The sequence below is a fragment of the Poecilia reticulata genome, linkage group LG14 (assembly GCF_000633615.1).
Source record: "Poecilia reticulata strain Guanapo linkage group LG14, Guppy_female_1.0+MT, whole genome shotgun sequence".
In the NCBI taxonomy this organism is placed as follows: Eukaryota; Metazoa; Chordata; class Actinopteri; order Cyprinodontiformes; family Poeciliidae; genus Poecilia; species Poecilia reticulata.
Window position 1 is genome coordinate 10,693,665 of NC_024344.1, and position 23,351 is coordinate 10,717,015.

At 39.5% G+C, this 23,351-nt stretch overlaps 1 protein-coding gene across 4 annotated transcripts in view; it reads left to right on the forward strand.

Annotated features, from left to right (window-relative positions):
• Positions 1-22,619, forward strand: part of sipa1 (signal-induced proliferation-associated 1) — a 52,839-nt gene extending 30,220 nt beyond the window's left edge. For 3 of the 4 annotated variants that reach the window (XM_008427705.2, XM_017308563.1, XM_008427706.2), the window contains 12 exons: positions 40-143; positions 2,067-2,224; positions 3,674-4,283; positions 5,066-5,340; positions 5,917-6,303; positions 7,377-7,503; positions 7,594-7,726; positions 9,953-10,051; positions 12,128-12,200; positions 12,841-12,919; positions 16,810-16,821; positions 17,387-22,619. In XM_008427705.2, the coding sequence (XP_008425927.1) occupies positions 40-143; positions 2,067-2,224; positions 3,674-4,283; positions 5,066-5,340; positions 5,917-6,303; positions 7,377-7,503; positions 7,594-7,726; positions 9,953-10,051; positions 12,128-12,200; positions 12,841-12,919; positions 16,810-16,821; positions 17,387-17,530 (2,201 nt within the window). In that variant the 3' untranslated portion in view covers positions 17,531-22,619. The remainder of the gene's footprint in view (positions 1-39; positions 144-2,066; positions 2,225-3,673; positions 4,284-5,065; positions 5,341-5,916; positions 6,304-7,376; positions 7,504-7,593; positions 7,727-9,952; positions 10,052-12,127; positions 12,201-12,840; positions 12,920-16,809; positions 16,822-17,386) is intronic. The other variant, XM_008427709.2, reaches the window with a different exon arrangement.
• The last annotated feature ends 732 nt before the right edge of the window (positions 22,620-23,351 follow it).

The following is a 23,351-nucleotide window of genomic DNA, read 5'->3' on the forward strand; positions in this document are numbered from 1 at the left end:
CCTCTCCGTGTCTGTTTCTCTGTTTTTGTGCAAACGCAGCCGACTCCACCGGAACGCATTCCCTCTACACGCGCTACCAGGACTACGAGATCATGTTTCACGTGTCGACCATGCTGCCCTACACGGCCAACAACACGCAGCAGGTGAGATGAGGATCCGAGAGTTAATGTGCTTCTTCATGACATATGTTTGATTTAATTTAGATGGGTTTAATTTACATGTGTGTTTCTGATAATTCAGTTGTTGAGAAAATTAGGATAAGAATAGGCAAAGGGATTATATCATATAATCATAATCATGAAGCATCAGGTAGTCAACAGCATCCTTCACAGCGAGTGAAAACCACAGAAGTGGAAAGTTAAGTGGAAGGGGAAAAAAGGTGCGGTTGGAAAATATGTAGATACTTTCAGTCGTCCGACATTTCTATTAAAAGGTTTTTTTTCTTTTAATTAATCTTCGAGTTATATTCAGATATCATGTAGGAGCTAAATTTTGGATTTTCGTAAGCCAAAGTAATCAAAGTTTGCAGAAATAAACGTTTGAATCTATCCACCTGTGTGTAATAAATCTACATGAGTTTTCACTTTGAGATAAACTTTCCAATCATGTTGCAATTTATGGAGATGCACACGTGTATTTTTCTTCCTCCTTTTCATGCTGCAGCATAATTTTTTCCTGCCAGTCTTTCATGTTTCACAGAACTGCTCTCACATGCTTCTCCTTTTTGTGTTTGCAACATTGCATTAGTATGTGTGCAGCCTTCATTACACTTCTCTGTTCAGACTGTTTTGCTTTCAGAAAAAATCCTCTGTTCACTGAAACAAACATGACAAAACCCCCAGTCGTCACTTCCACCTTCATCGTTTTCAGCGGTCCTTCCTTCCTGTTCAGATATGTCTGCAGTCTGTGGTTTAAACCTGTCATTTACAAAGGAACTGGAAATGTCATCCTCACACAGACTGAAGACTTGTATTCAAAAGTTAAAAAAAACACATATTGATCATATCCCCCGTTTTTAGCAAGTAAGCCTAATCTAGAAATAAACTGAAGTTTTTTTTTAAGTTTCTTAATGTTCAAAGCATCAAATATTATTTTATTATGTCTTTTTGATAAGATACTTTTTATTTAATCAATCATTAAAACAGATGTACAAAAGTATTAACGTCTTGTGTCAACTGTGTGTGAATTACGAGGTCAAAGTACAAACTTAGTACAAATTCACTTCCTCAGCTGAAAGAATAACCCGTAAACCGGATTAAGGCTGTCTGAATATTTTATAAATAGGGAAGCAAAAAGAGAAAAAAAAAAAAAATATATATATATATAGCCTCAAACTCTCTCTCTCTCTGAACTGTTTAAAAATGTTGAAACAGTTGCTAATTTAAGTAATATTTGGATTAATTGAATGATTTAAGCTTTTAGTTTATTAACATTTATTGAGAGTTGGTGCAAGTTTTGGTCCCGAAACATGCAATAACAAGGAAGTGGTTGTTTTATTTTCATTAACATAATATTGACATCTAAGACATTTGTGAACAGGAACATAGAAAAGAAACATGCAATCTAAATAGAGTTTGAGGATAAGTTTTTCTTTTTTAAGTGACATTATTTTTTTTGTATTTTAACACAAAATCAAAAACCCTCAGCCTTTACATGTATGAGCTGTGATATTAAAGGTCATGTTTTTGTGTTCGCACTTGTTTTATGTCTTAAATATATAAAAATTGAAGTAAAAAACAATTAAAACATCTACAGTCTTTCACTTGTAAAACAAAAATCTGCTGAAATCAGTCTCAGTGTGGACTTAAAGTCAAAATCTGTGAAGACTGTGAGAACTGCATCCCAGCCTAAGTTGCATAAATCAGCTAAGGAGACTCCGTCCCGCAGCTAAAAGGAGAAATCCCCTTAAAGATGTGTTGTTCAGCGTGAGAAAGGAACCCAGCAGGTTGTTGCACCAAGCAAACATCATCATGTCAACATGCCTGATTGGGAAAATAAAGTAGGGTTGTCCAGTGATGTGTGGTGACCTTGTTTAACTCTTTGTGTCCTGGTTTTTGCCTCATCAGCTGCTGAGGAAGCGACACATCGGAAATGACATTGTGACCATCGTGTTCCAGGAGCCAGGCGCTCTGCCCTTCACTCCGAAGTCCATCCGCTCACATTTCCAGCATGTCTTCATCATCATTCAGGTTCACGAGCCCGGCACCGACCACGCCTACTACAGGTGATTCTTCCTGCTGTTCTGGTCCTGCCGTCATTCTCTGATATGTAACAAAAGAGGGCTTTCTGTTATCCAACCCTGTGGAACGATTACATGTAAACAACCAGTTCATTGCAGAGTAATGGCAGAATACGCTTTTTTAATACTTTTAACGGAAGGATTCACTGATATAGACATGTTAGGCTGATGATATACTGTATTCGATATTGTCACTGTTTTGACCGATAACCGATATTTACCAATTTTATATTTATCTTATACATTTACTTACCCTTTTAAGGACTTAAAAGAAAAACCAGACTACATTGCTGCCATTCAGTACCTCAGATTAAAGCCCCATAATCCTTCAATACATCACTTTCACATGACCAAAACTCTTGAAACATAAGCGGCAGCAATTACTGGCTGTAAATATTGGTCCATTTTTACTTATCGGATTGATACAATTTATTAAAAAATGGGCCATTAGACATCTTAACGCTGACACATGATGCATCCTGACTTTTTACACTTCAACTCAGATAAGATAATTATAGATTAACTTTTTTTAAAGACAGGGAGATGAACTGGCTACATGTTGTGCTTCAGTTTCAGTAGATTATCCAAAATGAACTCTTATTTCTTCATTGACAGAAGAATGGAAGAGATTTTTAGCATCTTTGTTACTTTCTTCAAAGATAGACGTTTACACTCTTTAAGATTACACAGTTTTCTAAATGTGTAGCGGTCATCTTTACCAAATCAAAAACTTGCGAGATTTCGATTCGTTTGCACCATTTGAACTAATTGGAGTCACACCTGTCAATGAATTTTACGGCAAAACCCAACACAACGTTTCCTTTTGTGACATTATGGAAAACAGACATCAGCTAATATTGGCTGGCTGACCGACTTGTTTCAACAGTGAAACAAGTCTTGTGCCAAAATGCACAGGATGGACACTCAGCTGGAAGCCATTACTCCAAAAGCCAGATCAAAGTTTATAAATGCACCAAATCTCTGTATGAAGAAGATTTTGGTATAAAAACAAAACAAAAATCTCTCACAGTATTTTGACATGTTACAAGTAGAAATAACATCTTAACTAGCTTAAAACTGGAATAGTTTAGTCAATTTAATGCCAGACAGAAAAAAGCAAATGTTGTGTCTTTTTATGCTTTTTTTTATAAACATCTGGTTAAAAGTGTCAATAATACACAAAAAACTGTGAATTTTGAGCAAAAGAGAGAATTTACACTCTTTTTGTCACCGTGCTGGGAGTCACTGTTAAGTTGGCTGTTACTATTGGTGTAATAGTCACATCACTGAAGGTGTGAGGCGCCTCAGGAGAAAACACTCCTCCTCCGCCGCTGCAGCCTGCATTACACAGCTACACTGCAAACAGGACATAGATTGAGTGTTTCTGCTGAACATTTCACACTCTTTTGTTTCTCTCTCTCTCTCTCTCTCCAGAGTGGCTGTGACACGCTCCAAAGACATCCCGTTGTTTGGGCCCCTGTTCCCCAGGGGCGCCCGGTTCCCTCGCTCGCCTGCCTTCAGAGACTTCCTCCTGGCGAAGGTGGTGAACGCAGAGAACGCCGCAGAGAAATCGGAGAAGTTTCGCTCCATGGCCACGCGCACTCGGCAGGAATACCTGAAGGACCTGGCGGAGAACTACGTGACCACTACCCCCATCGACTCCTCCACCAAGTTCCCCCTCCTCTCTTTGGGGAGCAAGCGGAAAGACAAGATGAAGGGCGCGAAAGGCGCCGAGCTGCACAGCGCCGGAGCGCTGGTGTGGGCGGTGATGGTCAGCTGCAGAGATGACTCGGAGGCCGGTGAGCAGCAGAAGTTCCCCTGTCTGCTCGGGGTGTCGGCGGAGTCGGTGGTGCTCATCGAGAGGGGCAGCCGCAGGGTGGTGTTCAACTGCTCCTGTCGAGACGTCATCGGATGGAAGGCGGTGACAGAAACGAAGGACGGGGGGCCGTGTTTGGACATCTTCTATGAACGCGGGGAGTCCGTATCGATCAGCATGTTGGAGAGTCAGACAGAGGACATAAAAGAAGTGGTGCAAAGGCTTGAGGTACTTGGTGCTACGATAAGGAATTCATTGCAATTTAAAGAGGGATTTATCATGCAAATTTCACATTTTAGAGTCTTTCCTACTTCTATTTGGATCTCAAATGTTTATAAGAATAGCCCAAGCTCTTAAAAAAATATCCAGATATTTTTTGGCAAGAAGTTAATGTTTTTTGGTGTCTGAAAAATGAGTCGTTTCAAAATCCTTCCAATCGTTGAGTCACACTACGCTGTTACCTAGCAACCCCTACGTAGCTCCAGCATGTTTGCTCAGTTGGTTTTACTGTTGTACAATGGCTGCTCGAAAAGATAAGTGTTTTGTTGTTGACTTGCTGTCCAGAAACCATTTACTACATTCTTATTGATTGTGCAGTAGACTCCACTTTTGCTTTTCAAAGATGTACAGTTGCATAATTGCGCATCCGTTTCCAGACATTTTCACATGAGAGTGTAAACATTGAACTGGCCATCAGCTGCTTATTTGGATTTAAAGTGACAAAAGGCCCGGCTTGTCCTGAAAGGAGCTAAAACCTAAAATCTAACTATATGAGAATGATTTTGTGCAAAAAATTTAAATTAACATAACACATCAGTCATGTTCCAGGAAGCATGACTGATGTTGTTTTGTTTCTATATGAACTGTAGCTTTCTGCAGTATTTCTGGCTACAATATGACAAAATGGGAACATTAAACTTTATAGTGCATTTTTTACATTATGATAGTGTAAAAAATGTCACTTCATTTTTTTACTCTGTTTTTGATTCACGTGTCCTGCTGTTCTACAGCTGGTGACGCGGGGCTGTGAGGCGCTGGAGGTCACCCCGCTGCGCGACGGAGTGGGGCAGCCCGGCTTCCTCATGAACGAGGAGGGCTTCGTGACGGACCTGCAGAGGTTCTGCTACGCCGAGAGCGGAGGCCTGCAGCTGTGGGCTCGCGTGGTGAGGCTGTGTGGACATTCCCTGGTCCACTTGAGCCCCGAGGAGAGGAGCAGGCTTCTCCGCACGGCACACAAGATCCACATCACCGTCATCCCACCGGATGAGAACGGCAAACCTCGCAGGTTGGACAGAAGTCTTTCTACCCGTCAGAGACAGACTGTGAACCCGAGAGGCGGCCACACTGCAGGGGTCAAGGCAGCAGATGAGTTGGAGGGAGTTAGTGGGACAAGATGGTCCAGAAAAAGACAAGAGTCAGGGATAGGTCACAGCTCTCTCTGCTGCTAATGACAGTCTGTAGTCAGTTGGCCAGCAACCAGTAAATCCTTTTTAATGATGTTTAATCACACTGACACGGCCTGGCCGACTGCAACCAGGACGTTTCTGCTTAACTGACAGCGGAGCGACGGCAGAAACAGCTGTGAACAGAGTTGTTGGGATAAAGTAAGACATGATCAAGCCAGACATCTCTACTGCTTACTGCGCCAAGTAACGTCACAAAGCTGGCAGGAGAGATTTATCATATTCAACCCTGCATTACTCCTTCTGAGGCACAAAACATAAATTATCACAATTATGTGGCAGAAAGAGGCGCCTCACAGGAAATGCTCTGCTTTTGCCTTCGTTTTGTTCAATTTGTAAGTCATAATGCAATAAAGCTCGGGGGTTTTGTTCTCACGCAGTCTGTTATTGCTTTGCAGAAGTTTCTCTGAGCTCTATCAGAAAGCCATCAAGGATGCGGAGTGCAAGTCCGGCGAGGAYAAGTCGGGAGTGGCCTGGGTGGTGGATGAGAGGGAAGACGAGAGGGAGGAGCAGGAGCAGAAGGTGGAGGAGGAGCAGCTGAAGGCGGACAGGGTCGACGAGGAGGAGGAAGATCAGCTCGCCGAGGATGAGCTGAAGATGGACGGCGGCGGGGGGCAAAACGAGGAGAATCCCTGCCCGCTCCTCGCACCGCCCGCCTTACCTTTGCTGAGGGCTACGTCTCTGCAGGACCAGCCAGCCAATCAGAGCGAAGAGATCAGCATCTCTCAGCTCACCCGCAGCGTTTCTCTGGAGAAGCAGCTGTCCTACACAGACACCTGTGATGAGTAAGCTTCACTAAAACTAAGAAAAACACATCTGATACATTTGTTTGCCTCATTTAGCTGCTTATTATGATTTAATTGAACTTGGATCTAGATTCATGTTTGTTTCGTAAAACAGGAAATATTTTTTTACTGTTCTGAAATACAAAAAATTCAAGGTACATTACACAATCATTTGCTGAATCATTACTTAGCTTAAAACGTAATCAAGTCATTTTTTTCCTATAAACAAAAACTTTAATTCTTCAGCTTGAACAAAGGTTAGATAATTGAAACTTGGACACATGAGGACCACTGGGTTTTCCCCAGTGCATTATTAGGCTGGCGGGCCACCAGGCTAAGCATTGCTTATTTATTTAAGTTTTTTTTTAAACGCTAAGACTTTATAGTTAGCGTTCAGCTATTAATCTTCCAATCTTTTAATAACACATGATTATCAAGTGATATATTCCAATTTCCTGTCAACTTAAAAAAAAAATTTAACTCAAAAACACGATGTGCCGCTGGATGAACGACTGCTGAGCGCCCCGACCACCAGGCTTAGCAACTTTTCTGGGGGAAACCTTGATGATCCCAAACAGAAAACTGGTCTTTCCACGAATTAAACAGATCAAATTTAAGCATCTAAGGACCTGCAGTTTGCTTAGATGAGCTGCAGATATTTTAAAATACGGAGCCGTATTGTGAAATGCGATGATAGCGCAGCAGCACCTTTGTTTTCACTGAAGCACTTATCTACGTCGTCTGCACTCTGGTCTAATTCTCATCCTCTTCAGTATCAAAGAATCTGTGTCAGCCTGTTTAATTACTTTAATCGCACTTGTCAGCTGCTGGGGAGGAAGCTCAGCAAAAAGGAAACACTCACGCAGATCATTTTGGATTCTCCTCATATTGAGTTAGATTTTTATCACCCTTTTAAAGCACAACCAAAATGATTTGACCAGACTTATCGCATGCTATTTTTGATCCTTGACAACCTAAGCTCTCCTGGAGATTAGGTTTGGTTTTAACCACTGGATTGGATCAAAAGATTTGCTTTTGTGTATTCTCCTGCCACATTTCTGCCTGATGGACAGACACGTGTACGACAACGTGACGATGAAGGAGAAACGTCACATCTACGAGAACGTCGGGGAGCTGATGGACGCCACGCCTGACCTGATCCTGGCCGTTAAGCCCAAAGTCCCCCCAGAAGACGAGCAGGTCGACCACAACACCTGAGCTGCGTTTTCCCCTGACGCATATGCAACACGTTTGATGTAAACTTTGACCTCTGTCTGCTTCTTGATTTAGTTCATGGCCACTAACTTTGGCGAGGACAAAGCTTCAGCGAGTGACTCGTCCCTGTCATCTTCCCGGCTATCGAGTGTAGACCGAGCGGAAAGAAACTCACGAGCCCTCAGTCTGCATAACTCCATCACCAAGAGTAAGGGCTTTCTTATTTCTGAGAAATAATCTAAAAACTTCATGAAGGTCGTTCAATACAGTGCAGTGTTTGTTTGTTTTTTATAGTCAAACATAAATGTTTCAAATCAACAAACCTGCAGGATTGTTTTAGTGCCGCCATATTAAAGTTTAAGGACTCAAGTTCTGACTTTGACTAGGCCACTCCAACACCTTTATTGACGTTTTTTGAGCAATTCAAAGGAGGATTTGATTGTATTACTTCCGATCAGCGTAACGCAAATTGTTTAAAGGTCAAAATAAGTCAGTGAAGCTTTTCTGCAGAGTTCATGTTTCTATTAATGATGGCAAGTTGATTCTGAAGAAACAAAAACAGCCTTATGCCTTCTCGCCACCACGATGTTTCACTGCCTCTGTAAAGGAACAAACACTTTCCAAAAACGGTGATCAGTTTTAACCTCATTCAACCACAGAATATTTTCCCAAACCTTTTGGGGCTCATCAAGATGCTTTTTTTTTTGTTTTGTTTTGTTTTTTTGTTTTTTTTTTTGCAAATGTGAGACGAGCCGAGCAGCAGCAGTTTTCATCTTGGAACTGTAACATGCGCGCCATTTATGGCCAGTCTCCTTCTTATTGTTGAATCATGTGACCTCACAGGTGAGAGCTGCAGTTCTTTAGATGCTGTTTTGGGTTGTTTTTTGACCTCCTGGATGAGGAGTTGACCCAGTCTTGAAGTATTTTTGGTCTGTGATCCAGTTGAAGGTTCACTGCTGTTTCAGTGTTTCTCCTTTTTAGGATTATGACTCTCATTGGGGTTTGCTGGAGTCCCAAAGTGTTAAACATTCTGCTGTAACCTCTTTTTTAAGCATCTGTTCTTGAGATTATTTTTATTTTGTTGCTGTTAATCTACTTCATGTGGTCAGATAATTTCTATTAAATGCTTTCTTCATTCTTTAGGTCTGGTAGTAATTGTGCTGCTGGTCAAATTTAACAAAGCTTTCAGCTGAACTCATGATTTGAAAACGAGGAAGTTTTACTGTTTCAGTTTGGACCAGGTTGGTTTGGTTAGCCATTTTCCCTTAATGAATAAAATAATTTCCTGCTCTTTACTTACATTATTTATGTTTGATCAAATCTACTTAACGGTCTGAAGCATTCAAGTGTGACAAGAAAAGCAAAACCAAAACAAATATATAAGGAAACCTTTCTCTTTATTCTGTATATTTTGGGGGTTTTCAGCAAAATGGATGACCAGTTTGAGTGAATTTAGAAAGTAATATGTGCTGAGAAACACTATGAACCCGATTATAAGTTCAAAACGAAGCTTTATCACAGCACAGCAGCAGGCACAGCAGCTCAGATGATGCCAAAATGGAACGATTACACATGTTTGCAAATCATCTCTGCCTGATTTGACCCTTAAATTCCTTTTTTTAGTCCCGTCCTGCCTTAAATCCCTCTCTTCATTATCCCCCCTGCAGTGCTCGCTGCGTCCTCTTTGTTCCTCCTCTTTCACGCACGCTGCCCGCTATGCCGCTAATCTAATATCACCCCTGCTCTGCTGCCCCRCTCCGCCACGGCCAGGAGTAAAAGGGGGGACATATGGGTGGCGGGAGGGGTGGAGTTTCAGGCGGGGCCCGCTCCCCACCCAAATCAAGGATCCCCTCTTCCTGAACCATCTGCTCTGCCTCTGCTGAGATCCTCGTTCAGCAGCCATGAGAGCACAATTGCTCATCACCTCCTCGGATTCCTCTCATTGTTTCGCAGAACGCCCGCTAACAGGAAGCCTGCAGGACTTTCAGATGCGTCAACACCACTTTAAGCTCAATTATAAAATTCAAGATGTGCTTGAGAGCTGAAATGAAACAACTGTAGGGCTTTTAGGGCAAAACACAAAACAGTTTTTTAATGTTTACTCACATAATTGAAAGAAATCTGAATTAAGTTAAGCCTTCTTCCGCCTTCTTGGTTTTGGTTTCCAGTAATCATTTACATCAAGCCTTTTATAGGCATGCCCTCAAAAACACCCTGCTCCGGATTTGGGATATCTGGCCTCAAGCTGCAGTCCAGCATCAAAGCAACACCGCCTCCTAGCGGCCGATTTCTGCCAGTGCAAGACCAGAGGCAACACAGATGCATGCGACATCTGCAGTCCCATTTCTRTCCTATATATATCCCCCACACAGCATGCTGCATATATCATGATGATAGAGCGTCACCTCTTATTTTCTTTTTGTTTTTCTTGTAGTTCTCTCTGAGACGACAGATTCGACAGATGAGGAGTGGCAGTCCATTGCTGACCTGGCGACAGCCTGCCGCAGCATCCTGGAGGCTTTGTCCAAAGAAGGTGAGGTCATGCACGGTTCATAATTTATATTTTATGTTTTTTGAAAGAGCATACCTGAAGTTAAATGCACCATAAATACAGAGAGCATCATTCCTGTGCTGTATACTTATTATTGCTGCCCTCTTGTGGTCAGTYGGCATACAGTACACGCTATGCAATAAAAAAAACAAAAACACTTTGGTGCTTTTTTTTTTTAATCATCAGAACATTTTTTGGATTAGAAATCAAATGTTTTTAATAACTAGGAAAAGATGTGAACCAAAAAAAAAGAAGTCCAAAGCGAGAACCTGACAATTTAGATTCAGATTATCCTGCTTCAGTTATCCAGAAACTCTGGGAAACAGAATATCTTCCATTATTACTGAACTAAACTGGGAATGCAGCATGCTTTCACATAAACAAAAGCAACTATATGCAAGAAGTATTTACGCCTTGTAAGGCTTTTCATATTTCTTCATATTTAAACATTGTATGATGTGAACATGGATGAGGCTATCATAAAGTATCACTTAAGTGGAAGGTGAAAGGAAAATTGTTTTCAAATTTTTGCTAACCATATTCAAGGTTTCCCCCAGAAAACTTGTTAAGGCCGGTGCTTTGGGTGCTTGAGCAGTCATTTATGCAGCGACCCTCCGTGTTTTTTGAGTTAAAATTTTTTTAAAGTTGACATGAAATTTGAAAATATCACTTAATAATTATGTGTTATTAGAAAATTAATATCTGAACACCAACTAGAAAGTCTTAAAAAAATGCTAACATTTAAAAAAAAAACTTAAATAAATAAGCAACGCTACGCCTGGTGGGGCAGCAAATAAAGCCTGGTGGCCCGCCAGACTTATAACACCCTGCATATTAGTATAAGGTTTAAAAATGTGGTGTTCATGTGTATTCAGCCCCTTTCAGTAAAATTGACAATTACCACAAGACTTTTGGGGGAATGTTTACCAACTCAAAACACCAAAAGTTTTCTTTTGTTTGTTTGTTTCTTCTCATTGCTCTTTGTCAAAAACCTTCAGCTCAGTCAGATTGAAAAGCGTCCAAAACATGATAACGTTTTCAGGGTGACGTTCAGTTTTCTGCTCTGCAGGTTGTCCATTGACTTCAGACTTGGTCTCATCTAATCAAACATAATTCCTCCATATGTTTGCTGCGTTCGCTGCATTAATGTTAGCAAAGTGCAAACAGAGCAGCTTATGCTGCAGTGCAGTTTCAGTGATGGCGTTTTTACTGCTACTCTTTAATAAAGGCCAAATTTATAAAGTGCTTGCCTAATAGTTGTTGATCGATTTTTCCGACCTGGGCTGTGAGTTTTTGCAGCTCCTTCCGAGTTTCTTTGCTTCTTTTCTGGTGAATCCTGTCTATGTCCAGCCTTTCACTTTAGGTATAGGCACATACGTCTTCATGGATTTTCATACTCGTCCCATTTTCAGATAAAGGATTGATCAGAGCTCTGTGAGATGTTAAAAGCTAGGAGTATTTTTTCATAACCTAATCCTGCATTGATGTTCTCCGTGTTTTCCTCCTTGACCTGTTTGCTGAGTTTCATCTTGACGCAGTTTGTTCAGCCATGTTCTCCAGCAAACCCCACAGTCCTTCACAGAACATTTCCATTTATTCAAAAATTAAATTACACACAGACTGGATTTTATTTAGCAGTAAGGTCACTTGTGACGAAAGTAGGTCGTACAAGATTTTACTTGGGGGTTTCGGAACAAGGGGCTGAATACAAATCCACATCACATTTTCTGATTTTTTTGTTTTTTAAAAATGTGATGCACACATTTTGGATCTTTTACATAAAATCCTGTGTGATTATAAATTAACGTGTAACAATTAGAACAAACTTAGATATCTAGAGAAACTACTCGTTACCTCAGATCAACACATTGTGGAGTACTTTTTGATTTTCTTTTGCTTTTCTTTTGTTATTTTGTTTGTTTGCATTTCCTCTAACTCATGTCAAAGCACTTTGAAATGCCTTGTTACTGAAAATGTGCCATGTAAATAAAACTCCCCTGCCTTGCCTTTTCCACGTTGTCAATGAGATGATAATGTCCTTAATGTTGTTTTTCTCAGACCGCAAAGCCGGGGATTCCTCTCAAGGTGGAGCTGATCAGACAGACGGCAAACTCAAAGACTCAAAGGACAGGTGGGTCACGACAAAACACACACAGAGTGAAGGACTTCAGCATGTCTGTATTTTCTCAACAGCCTAAGACCTCTTAATTTACTTTTAGCTTTAAGACTCGTGTGTCTACATCTACAGGACAGTTTGTTCCTGTTTGTGCTGCAGAGGACAGCAGATTGAATCAGACTTTTCCAACAAAATTCTCCTCTTGAAGAAGAACAGGCATCACGTCTGCATGATTATGAACTTTATGTAAAAGTTACGTACGCCAGCTTTAAACGTGGTGAACCTGAGTCCCCCAGCAACACAACCGTGCTGTTATTCTGCTCCTCCGAAGGGCGCAGTCATTATTTATGACTGCAGTCTTGCAGAAACGCAGCTCAGGACGAGAGCAATCACTCACTCACACTGGCTTTCCTGGTCAGACGTCGGTGATTAATGAAAATTGACCTCCGAAATGTTCCTGTTTTCATTAGAGGTAAAAGGAGCTAAGTCCTCAGCTTCGCACAGACCGCAGCACCAATCAAACAAATTAAGAAGTCTCCTTGCCTTTGTTTCTTGTAGCGGCTGACAGGAAGTTTCTCTTCCTTCATTAATGGGTTTCGTGGGCTGGGAAGCTAAATCCCTTCAGCTGTTTGCTCTTCGCCTGTTTTTGCTGCAGCGACTCTCCGGGCCACCTGGAGGAGAAGGTGTCGCAGCTGGAGGCCATGCTGAAGAAGCTGCAAGACGACCTGCAAAAGGTGCTTTGACTTCTATGAATGTTATTCTCTGTGACAGTATTTTGTAGCTCCACTAAAAGAGTCAGCAGGGAGGAGAAACGCGTTTCCTTTGCTCAGCTTCTGTCGCTTGAGCGAGAAGATTTCTGTTTGCTGATGCAGCCGTTAGAAATCCTGCCGTCGACGAGCCACTTCAGGTCCCCTGCTGACTCGCTGTAGAGATGTATTAAATTATAAAAAGAACAAAAAAACACTTTAAAAAGACGTTTATTTATTTATTATTTTGTGTACAGAAACGTTCCTGATTTTTGTAATTTTCCCCGTATTCTGCTACTTTACATGTATTTATGAGAAGTCCTGCTGTTTTTTTTCAGTACTTTCTTTCCTGCACATTTCCACCAAACATGAGTCTGTGCTGCTCTGTTGATCTTTCTTGTTGATGCCTCAGAAAACTGTATGAGATGAACTCAAAGGCTTCTTTTGGACATAAGATCCAGCTGCCTTAAAGAAAACTCAATTTCAACACAAAGTCCACTTTTCAAACTAAAAAAAATTAAAAATTAAAAAACAACAACAACAAAAAAAAAAACAACAACATGGCCTTACTCAGCAGATGGAGCTGCTTGGTCATCCAAACATAAGTGGCCCTTGTGTTGAAAATGTATTTTTGCCAATACTGTCTCTGTGTATGTCTTTGTCTGTATGATGCATGGTATTTCTCCCAATTCAATTCTATTTTGAAGTCTTTGATGAGGACTGCAACTATGACTATTTTCACTATTTACTGAAATAATGGCTATTTTTCTGAAAAATCAACCGACTCTTTACCTCTCAATGCTAATGACAGAAAAAGCTCCTCAAACACGTACACCATTAAAAGAAGTTTAATGTATAATTTTGACTATCATTGATTCATTTACAACCTTGTTTCCGAAAGAGAGAACGAGCACGCTGTGTAAAAAGTAATTTTAGAAACTGGATATAAACAGTTAACAACTTTTTACAATTTAAAATGAAGAAAAAGTTTTAATTCTTGGAAAAAATACGTGACAAAAGTGCTGAGCCATCTGTTATTTCATTATGTTTTCATGGACCATTATTCCTTTTTCATTATGTTTGAGCAGTACGTCTTTTTTCAAATTTTCCCCCAACAATCACCAGTAAAATTCAGTTCAGGTAAATATCTCCAATATCACCTCCCAAAGCATTTTGAAACATCACAGCATAAATAATCTCATGGCCAGGCTACCTCAATGTTTTGTACATGGCGACAAATTCGACTCTCAGATTTCATCTGATTTAATCTGAACAATCACAGTTCAAACAAAGCAGCAATAACCCAATAATGCCATTATTTAACAAAACTATGCAAACACACTGTTTTTGCTGATGAAGATTTACTTACCTCAGGATGCTGGATGCTCGAAAGAGAACGTAAACCTGACAGCATGACCTACTTTCTGTTTTATTTTTCACCTAATACTTATCTCACCTCCAGGGACACTCTTAGAGCATTACATTTTCATTCCAACATCGATCCAGCAAAAGTAACATACCCTGTCCTGACCCAGCAGAACTTTGTGACTTTTACAGCCTTTATTCCAATTATACACTATTGGAAATTATACGATTATTTCAAATACATATCAGGACTTGATGTCCTAAAAAATCCCCTTCATTTCCTCTTACCTAAATCTTTGAGAAATACAATCTTCAACGCAACATGGCTAGATATGAGACGGCGTCACAACCCTTGAGAATATTTTCTGTTCAACTTTTGCTCTTCTGAATTTATTTTACCTTACATATTAATTTAGGTATTGACTATTTAAATCCCCAAAGTTAGGTGTAATTAGGTATAATTCAGACACATAAGTCTGACCTCATTAAGGCAGAAACATTACACAAACTTTGCTACAAGCTACACAATTTTTTAAGCTAAATCTTTGGAAACTAACAAAGCTGGCATAATCTGACTAATACTAAAACCAAAGCAAGAGCTATCAGCTGAAGTCTTCAGTAAATTATAAACTTGTCGGGTCTTTGCTGCATTTTCTTCCTGCTGAAAATTGTTTTTATGTCTGACGCTTCCTTTCTTGTCCTCCGTTTGTCTATTTGCCTCATTTGTAGGGACACGTTGCACAGCCTGTTGTTTTGGGCAGGTGAAAGGACTAATTTTAAAAAAAAATGTGTGAAAAAAGCAGCAAAAGCCTAAAGAATAATTATAATGAGATTCAAAAAACCTGGAGAACTGCTGATTTAGTTCACTTTAAAAAAAAATTACAGTAATATTTGGCTTCCTGCAAATGAAATATGAACAATTACGTTTTCTTTTTTACTGTGATACAGTATATAGTTGTGTGAGTTCATTTTAAACCTGATGCCAACTGCATATTTTCGTGACACTGATAAAAGACTTGGCCAATCTGGTAAAAGCTTGTAGGAGTAATTAGCCGCGGCGTGACGTGATTTTTTTTAAAGGATCGGATTCTCAGCTGCATTGGCAAAAGTATCACCAGTTTAAGATGGACTTTTCTCGTAGGACATGTCCTGCATGAAGTTTTATTTTAAGGCCAACATGCTCAGTGACGTAGCATCAGGAGGACTCTTTATTGAACGAGCACAAGTAGAGATTAGGAAGGAATTAAAAATCATGTGATTCTATTGAAAAAAAAATAGTTTTTCCATTGCATTTCACACAAACAAATCATCTTTACTGAAATACTTTTAACGTAAATAGTGTGATCTCAGTAGTAGGTTGACTCTGTTCACTTGATCTGCTGTGCGCTTCATTATTATGGCCTTTTTGGAAGAAACCAGTTAGAGGTCTGGTTTTCCGTCTCCCTTTCAGGGAAAACCAGACGAGTGCACTGCACTGTAAAACATTTGAATTTGGTTTAACTTGAAAATGAAAGTCCATCTGCTGCCTTGCAAATTCAATTTAATTGGTTTTAACTCAGAAATTAAAGTTCATGAATTTGATTTAACAAGAGATGAGTTGTCTAAACGTTTTTTTTTTAAGTTAATCTTGAATTGTGACTTTTATCTTAAAGCTGCCATTTAAATCAAATAATTATTTCACAATGTGCAAGAAAAAAACAGCACACATTTGTCTATTATTTTCACTCACAATATAAAGTTAAAATAACTACTTATTCTACGTTAGAGTAATTTAAATTCTTGTTTCAAATTGCATCAACAAAATTTCTGATCTTTTCATGAATTTTATAAAACATCAGAATTCAGTTCATTTACTGTGAACAGGACATTAAAATAAACATGTTCCTTAACAACACAGCAGTCAGATCAATGTAACACACTTTCATCTCAGGATGAAAAAACAAAAACATGCCACTAAGCATTCTGGGAAATAGTTTTTCAGTTTTTTTAAGTGCGAACTCGGAAACTCTAGTTTATTCAACTCTTAGAATAAAAGTTAACACAACTTACTACTGTAAGTTTCTCTTTCACAAAGCTCACACATTTAGGTTCAAAATCTAAAACTGGCTAAATTTATTTGACTTAAAGAGTAGAAGACTGTAGACACGACTAAATGCAGCTCAAATGTTTTACAGTTGGAATAGCAGCATTATGATGTGGGATTTCTTTCTTCTTTTCTTTCTTTTCACAAATGCATACCATACTTTTCTGATCTTTTATTTATAAACATTTGAAATCCTGTTCTCTTTATACACTGCGTAAAATCCACAAGGACATAAACTGTTATTTATGGCTGTAATGTGTGAAGAAGTTCAATGGATGTGATTTTTTTTTTTCCTGTTAATTTCAAAGGTTTGGCATCAAGTTAAAAATGAATTGAAATGATCTTACGTCTCAATTTTGACATTTTAGAGCATTACGTATTTATATAACATATTAAACTGATGTTCTGTTTCTATTTACCTTTTACACAGTGGGCACACAAGGTTTGTATGATTAACTTAATGTGATTATTTGCTGCTTTTCCCTGTTTTGCAACAACAGAATCAATCCAAACATCACCTGGGACTCCGGAAATGTTTGATTTTGCTCGTCCGCTACTAATCAGTCTTGATGTTTGGTGAATGCAAAATAACAATGAGAATGTCCGATCATGAAAATAATCATTAGTTGCAGCCCTGTGCACATTGTGACTGATAAGGTGCTTGCTCATCTGACCGTCAGCCCACAAAGAACTGATTTAATAAACAATATGCAACAGTAAAAGTCAGCAAAAGCTTGGTTGTTTTCGTCTGGTATCTCGAATCAAAACAAAATCTCTCCCGTCAGAGAACTGATCGGATCGGCTGATTGGCGCTTTGGGATTGCGAGTTTATTCCTCCTCGCTGCTGCTGCTGTGCGTCTCTGCTCTTGACTGTCGCGTCTCTTGTTTGCACACGCCCGCGAGCTTCCTCCGAGCCATCACTGTACCTGTCGCCACCCACCTCTCGTTCCTGCCACAGCAATCTGAGCGACAGCTTCTGTTCTCTGTTGTGTGCCGATGTTTTTCAGGAGAAAGAGGACAAGGCGGTGCTGCAGGCCGAGGTGCAGAGCCTCAGGCAGAACAACCAGCGGCTGCAGGAGGAGTCGCAGAGCACAGTGGCCCGCCTCATCAAAGTCACTGAGCTGCTGTGCAACGTCAACAAGCCCTGTTAGGTCCCCATGATGCAAATCCCGCTGAGCGCCTCCATGCCCAACAACGTTCTTTGATCGTGTATAGATAGCTGCAAAAGTAAACACACAGGCAAGTGTGGTCCTGCCTGCTGGGGAGGAAGTATGCAAAAGAGACAAAAAAAAAAAAAAAGTATAGACTGACCTTCACAGGCTGCTGTAGAGTGCTTCTCTTGGTGTGTGGGTGTGTGTGTATGCGTGTGTGTATGATTGTTTTTCTTGCTTCAAATACTTGACAAGCTCTGCTAAGTAGCACTTACAGGAGAGGTTTCAATTAAGACAGACAGACAGACACTGCATAGCATGCTTTGTGGTGTCTAATGGACAAAATGACCAAAAGTGTATAAAACATAGTAAGCAGTATCAGCGGTAATATATGTGAACAGTAGTGAAGCTACATGTAGTCGCAGGGTCTGAGTGTGTTTTCTGCCTGGCACTGACAGGAAGGTTGGCCTGAAATTAAAACACACATGAATATTTGAATTACTGCAGGCGGCCTTCTACTTAGAAACATGTAACGATGCTCACTGAGGGAGGTCTGTTACGTAAGGACATTATCCTCCATCTTCACTTCTTAGTCGTACTGTATTTAGGCAATTCTGCTTTTAGGAAACAAAGCTGGAAAATAAGGGGACTGAAAACAGAGATTCAAGCTGCTTGTTTCTTCTGGGGTGTTTTTCTTTTTTTTTTGGGAATTGAAAAAAAAAAAAAGCAGCATAAAACTCAGACTCTGGCAGGAACGAACTGCTTCAGCTTCCTTCCATGACTGCCTGTAGCTGTTTTATCTTCTAACCTCACTATTGTAGCAGCCATAACTGTAGAAGATCGCCTCCTGCTGGCCTGAACTGCAGCTCTTATTTTTCAGCCCGCAAAATAGCTTTAGGTGTGAGAACGAGCAACCTGGACTGATGGTGAAATAATGCAGAAAACTGTATTTAAAGACATTTTTGTTTGTGTTTCATTGTTTTTGTTTTGTTTTCTGATGTAACTATTCGGGTAATTGTTTGCTTTAGCTGGAGAGTGGCAGAAGTGCATTGAAATGTCCTTAATTAGAGATGCACCAAAAAAAAAACGATTCACCAAACTGTGATCACAATCAAATGAGTTTGATATTTACCAAACTTGACTGGTGACCAGCCTGTTAAAACCTCAGAAATGCAACATTTTTCCAATCAACGAATGCAGCTAAGGGCTAACAGATCTCACTAGCATMACTCTTCAGTGTGGAAGTTGTCACTGACCGAATGATAATCAAAGTTARCTAYTGTCAGTGTCAACKAGGCGTTTGAAAGTAGGCGGAGGAACCGCAGAGGTACAGGAAGCTGTTTAAAATGGAAACGTGACATCTGGTGCTTGCATTTCACTCCACYATGGTTGTTTTCAAACTCGACTTTTTTGGGCGCAAAAATGAGCCGTTTGCTATGAAAGGTCGACTCACAAGAGGAATGTTGTTTCAAGCTGATAAAATGTTAAACTGACTAAAGCTCGACATCAGTCGGAAGTTTTATTGTTTGTTTTATTAATTTGAGCTTTCAGCCTGTCTGTCAGGGAACATGCTGGATTTGGAAATGTTGCCAGCGGAAATTTCTGATTTCAAATTGGTGTCTGCTCTCCCCGGCGCTGTGGTTCTCAAACTAAAACCTGCTGATGCCGCGTTTATTTCACCTCTTAAGTCAGAASTCGGAGCTGGGAATGTAATCAAAGACAACCACAAGTTTCAAGCTGAAAAAGCAGCTTGATTTGCTTGTKGTAACCACGGTTACTGCTTGTGGCAACGCAGTATAAACAACAACATGTTCGTATATAATTTGCCGCTACGTGTTCACTTGAGGAGGTTGTGATGCAGTTTTAAGAAAATCCATGTCATCAGAGGCGCAAATAAAGTCATTTTTATTGCAGCTGCTGGTGGATTTTATATGCAATTAAGGCGACCATTTTGTTTTCAGAGGCCGGAGCTGTTGAGACACCTCAGTTTCTGACTTGTAATTCTAATTTAACGGCCTGTTTGTTAATCTGTCTGGCTTCAAACTGATTTTTCAACGTCTGTGCTCTGGATGAGAAAGAAAATGTTTCTTTGTTGTTTTTTTATGACAACACATCAAACTGAAAAGTACAATTGCTGCTGCACTATTTTAAAACGTCATTTTGTGTGGAAAAACTTAGTAATGTCTACTATCTGTAACAGTAATTGCTGTTTTTATTCTAAAACGTTTGAGAATCACCGCTATAGGGAATGCATAGAGGCTGCTGTTCGCATTTATGTTCATCGTCATAAAATTAAAGACATTTTTAAACATCAACACTAATTTTCGGCTGTTTCAMAGTGGCAGACAGGAGGACAGCTCCCAGAAGAGACTGATTTYAGTAATGCTAGCCATGCTAACCCAGCTAATCAACTAATCAATCAAGTTTATTTGTATATTTCAGCAACAAGGCAGCTCAAAGTGCTTTACATCGTAAAAACGCAATTAAAATTCAACAAATGAGAAACCAGATAGATGTTACATTTTAAAATGATTAAAAATATCAATATACATTGGTTGGTCAATGTTCAATTTATTGTGGTTCAAAAGCAACTCTAAACATGCAGGGTTTTAGCCTTGATTTAAAGGAGCTCAGGGTTCCAGCTGCTTCGCAGTTTTCTGGACGTTTGTTCCAGATTTGTGGTGCATTGAAGCTGAACGCTGCTTCTAAATGCTAATTGTTAATTTATGATTGTTAATGTTAAATGGCTTCTCTCTCACACACACACACACACGCACTGGGATCTTTTTTCTACTTTTGATTATTAATGACGACTCAAAGCAGAAAAGTTTGACGACGCAAAACCATAATTTTCTCAACGTTTTGTCACGCTAACGTTTCTGAGTTTGACCCCCCACTACGTACCTTCACTCAAACATTTCCTCCATTTTGGTTGGCGGGTTTTTGTTGCTTTGTATTTTCTACAATAGTGAAGATTAGTGTGGTTTAATTCTGTTCCCTAATTCCTTCTGGTTGATATAGTTTGACTTTAAAATTTGACTTTAAGTCATTGGTTGTCAAAGCGGTAATAAATACCCTTCTGTTGTTCAGGAGCCATTTTGTTCACAAAACAGTCGACTTTAAAGCAACCAATATCCTAAAGGTACGAAATGCCCAACTGACCGGCATTCTCCACTCACAGCAGGAAATCTAAAGGTAGCTATTTTGAGGAGTCCTTTTTCGTATATATTCTCATACGATAGTTTTTAAAGAGAAACTGGAAGTTGACCATAGTTATCCAGTCGGTGCATCTCTAACCTAAATGTACGCTTGTGTGCTTACGTGTCATTCCTGCACCTTTGCTTCTGTTAGTGTAACACTGGACATGCCACACACCGAACTCCATTCAGCCTAGCCTAAAATTATAAGATTATATCTTGGTCAACATAAGAAGGTGCATAAGATCTGAACTCCAGCCCTGATGCTCACCTTCCCTCATTAATGCATCTCCACTGCTGATGGAGTCGGTGTGTTCAGAGTTGGACTGCCAACAAACAACCGACCCACAAACTGATAAACTGAACTCTCACAAACACACACACACACACACACACATAAAAAAAAAGCGATGCAAAACATCACTCAAGACTGCTGTTTCTTTTTTTTATTTCTTGTACAAACTTCCTGTAATTTTCTTTTAGAGTCACTGTGAATAACTGGTACCAGCATACGAGGAGTGAGTTAGGAAGCTAAACGTCGGTGCACTGAGCATGCTCTCCTTTTTGCAGGACGATTGGCGCTAATCGGAGGCTCCGTTATTTAAAGGGAGTGGCGTACGAGGGGAAAGACCTGTTTTACTGTGTCTTGTATATTTATTTAGATTGTAGGAGACTCTGGTCGAGCATGACAACGTGCCAAGCGACTTCCAAGCCTCCCCTGCTGTATGTGTGTATGTATTAAAAAAATGTAACGTATTAATAATGCAAATGTGGACTTTCTTGTAGCTGTTCAAACTGGATTGAAGGTGTAAAAAAAAAAAAAAAAAAGGAAAAAAATAAGAAATGTGAACTATGGTGGAGAAAACGTGAGTTATAAACTTTGCTTTACTTTTCTAGACAACAAATTGCTATGATGTAAAATGAAGTGATAATTGCTGAGACATAATGTAATTATAAGTGATAATATTATTCTGGGATTGAATTATTTAACAACTTGAATATGGTCATCGGGTATGCCTTAATGAATGGATTCTCTCTTCCTTAATGGAACTGGTCTAACTGGTCATACTGGCATAATGTGAAAGCTTACTCTTGACTTTGTGCCTACCTTTGTTTTGTTGTTGCTTTATCCTTTTACATTTGGTTGCACTTACTGGTTTTATATTATTATAATATTTTTTATATAATTTAAAGCAGATTTTTATTTTTATTTTTTGGCAAATGAACATTTCCAGGACCATCACAACATCTGGCTTTTCATTTGGTGTGATGAAAAGTCATCGGGTGCCACGTTTGAAGTTCAGATTGTTTAAAAAAAATAAAATACTTTTCTTTTTTTTTTTTAAGAAAAAGTAAATTTAAAAGGAAACGGTCCTGAAAATGATGGTTGAGTGGAAATGAATGGGTTGTGCTTCCTCACAAGGTATTTAAATGTTCCTGTATGAGTTGTCTATGGAAATAAAACAATAAAAATGAATAAAACTAGGAGGAAAAAGTGAAGGATTTGGGCATCACATGCACTTTCTTGACCTAAGTTGGAAGTGCAGCAGGTTAAACCTAGTTACATGTAAAGTCTATACAGATGCTTGACAAATACCCCCAAAGCAGATTATACTAAGACATTTGTTTAGCTGACTTTGAGATATGATGGAGTGATTGTGGAGGATGTTTGTCGTTCTTAGATTAGTTGGGGGGGGGAAAAATCTAGCAGGTTTGGAGTTTTAAAAAAAATGAAATAAAAGCATCTAATTACAGGTGGCTATAGATCTCCAGAACCTAAGATGTACTGTTTATGTAATTTAAGTGAATCTTTAGTTTTCATCTGTTCACCCTGTGGCTCTGTTTACTTTTCATGAAGCAGAGAATAATTAAAACACAAGTTTAAACAGCTACTCACTGATTTCATATCGTTTCTGAGATTGGAGTTTGTTTGTTTGTTGTTTTGTTTTTTTTACGAGTTTTGAGAGGAGTTGAATGAATTTATCTGGACGTTACGTCTGCAGCCGGTGAAGGTAAAACAGAAACGAAAGCAGCAACAGAGAAAGAGAGAGAGAGAGAGAGAGAGAGGGAAGTCGGACTTAGCTTCTGAAAGCAACAAGATGATTGGTGTCAAAGGTCACGGCTAAATCCGATTTGCTGAAAAGAATAGAACATAAAAGTAAGTTGACGCACTGGAAGAAACACGAGATACATAACCACACATCAAATGGGGTAACGCTGCATTTTACTAACATTGTTAGATAAATTTAGAAAATACTCATGCATGGCTGATATGACGATCTTGAGTAAAAGTAACACGATACGAGGAAGTTTAAGATTTTAAGCAAAAATGTGAAGAGTTTTCCATTGTAATGGTTAAATAACATCGATCATTGTAGTTATAAAAATCATTTTTTAGTTTTTGGATTCGAAGAAAATATATGTCGGCACAAAAGTTTGTAGTAACTTGCAAATAAACCTGCTTATTTGTAGATTCACATTTATAGCAAGCTGATGGTTGCTTTCCAGAGACGTTTCTGGTCATGTAGCGTTTTTCTTTTGTTTTTTTTTTAACGTAGCAGGCTCCTTTCTGCAGGCCGAACAGCTGTGTGCAGCAACATGAGGGGGAGGGGCAGCACTGCGTC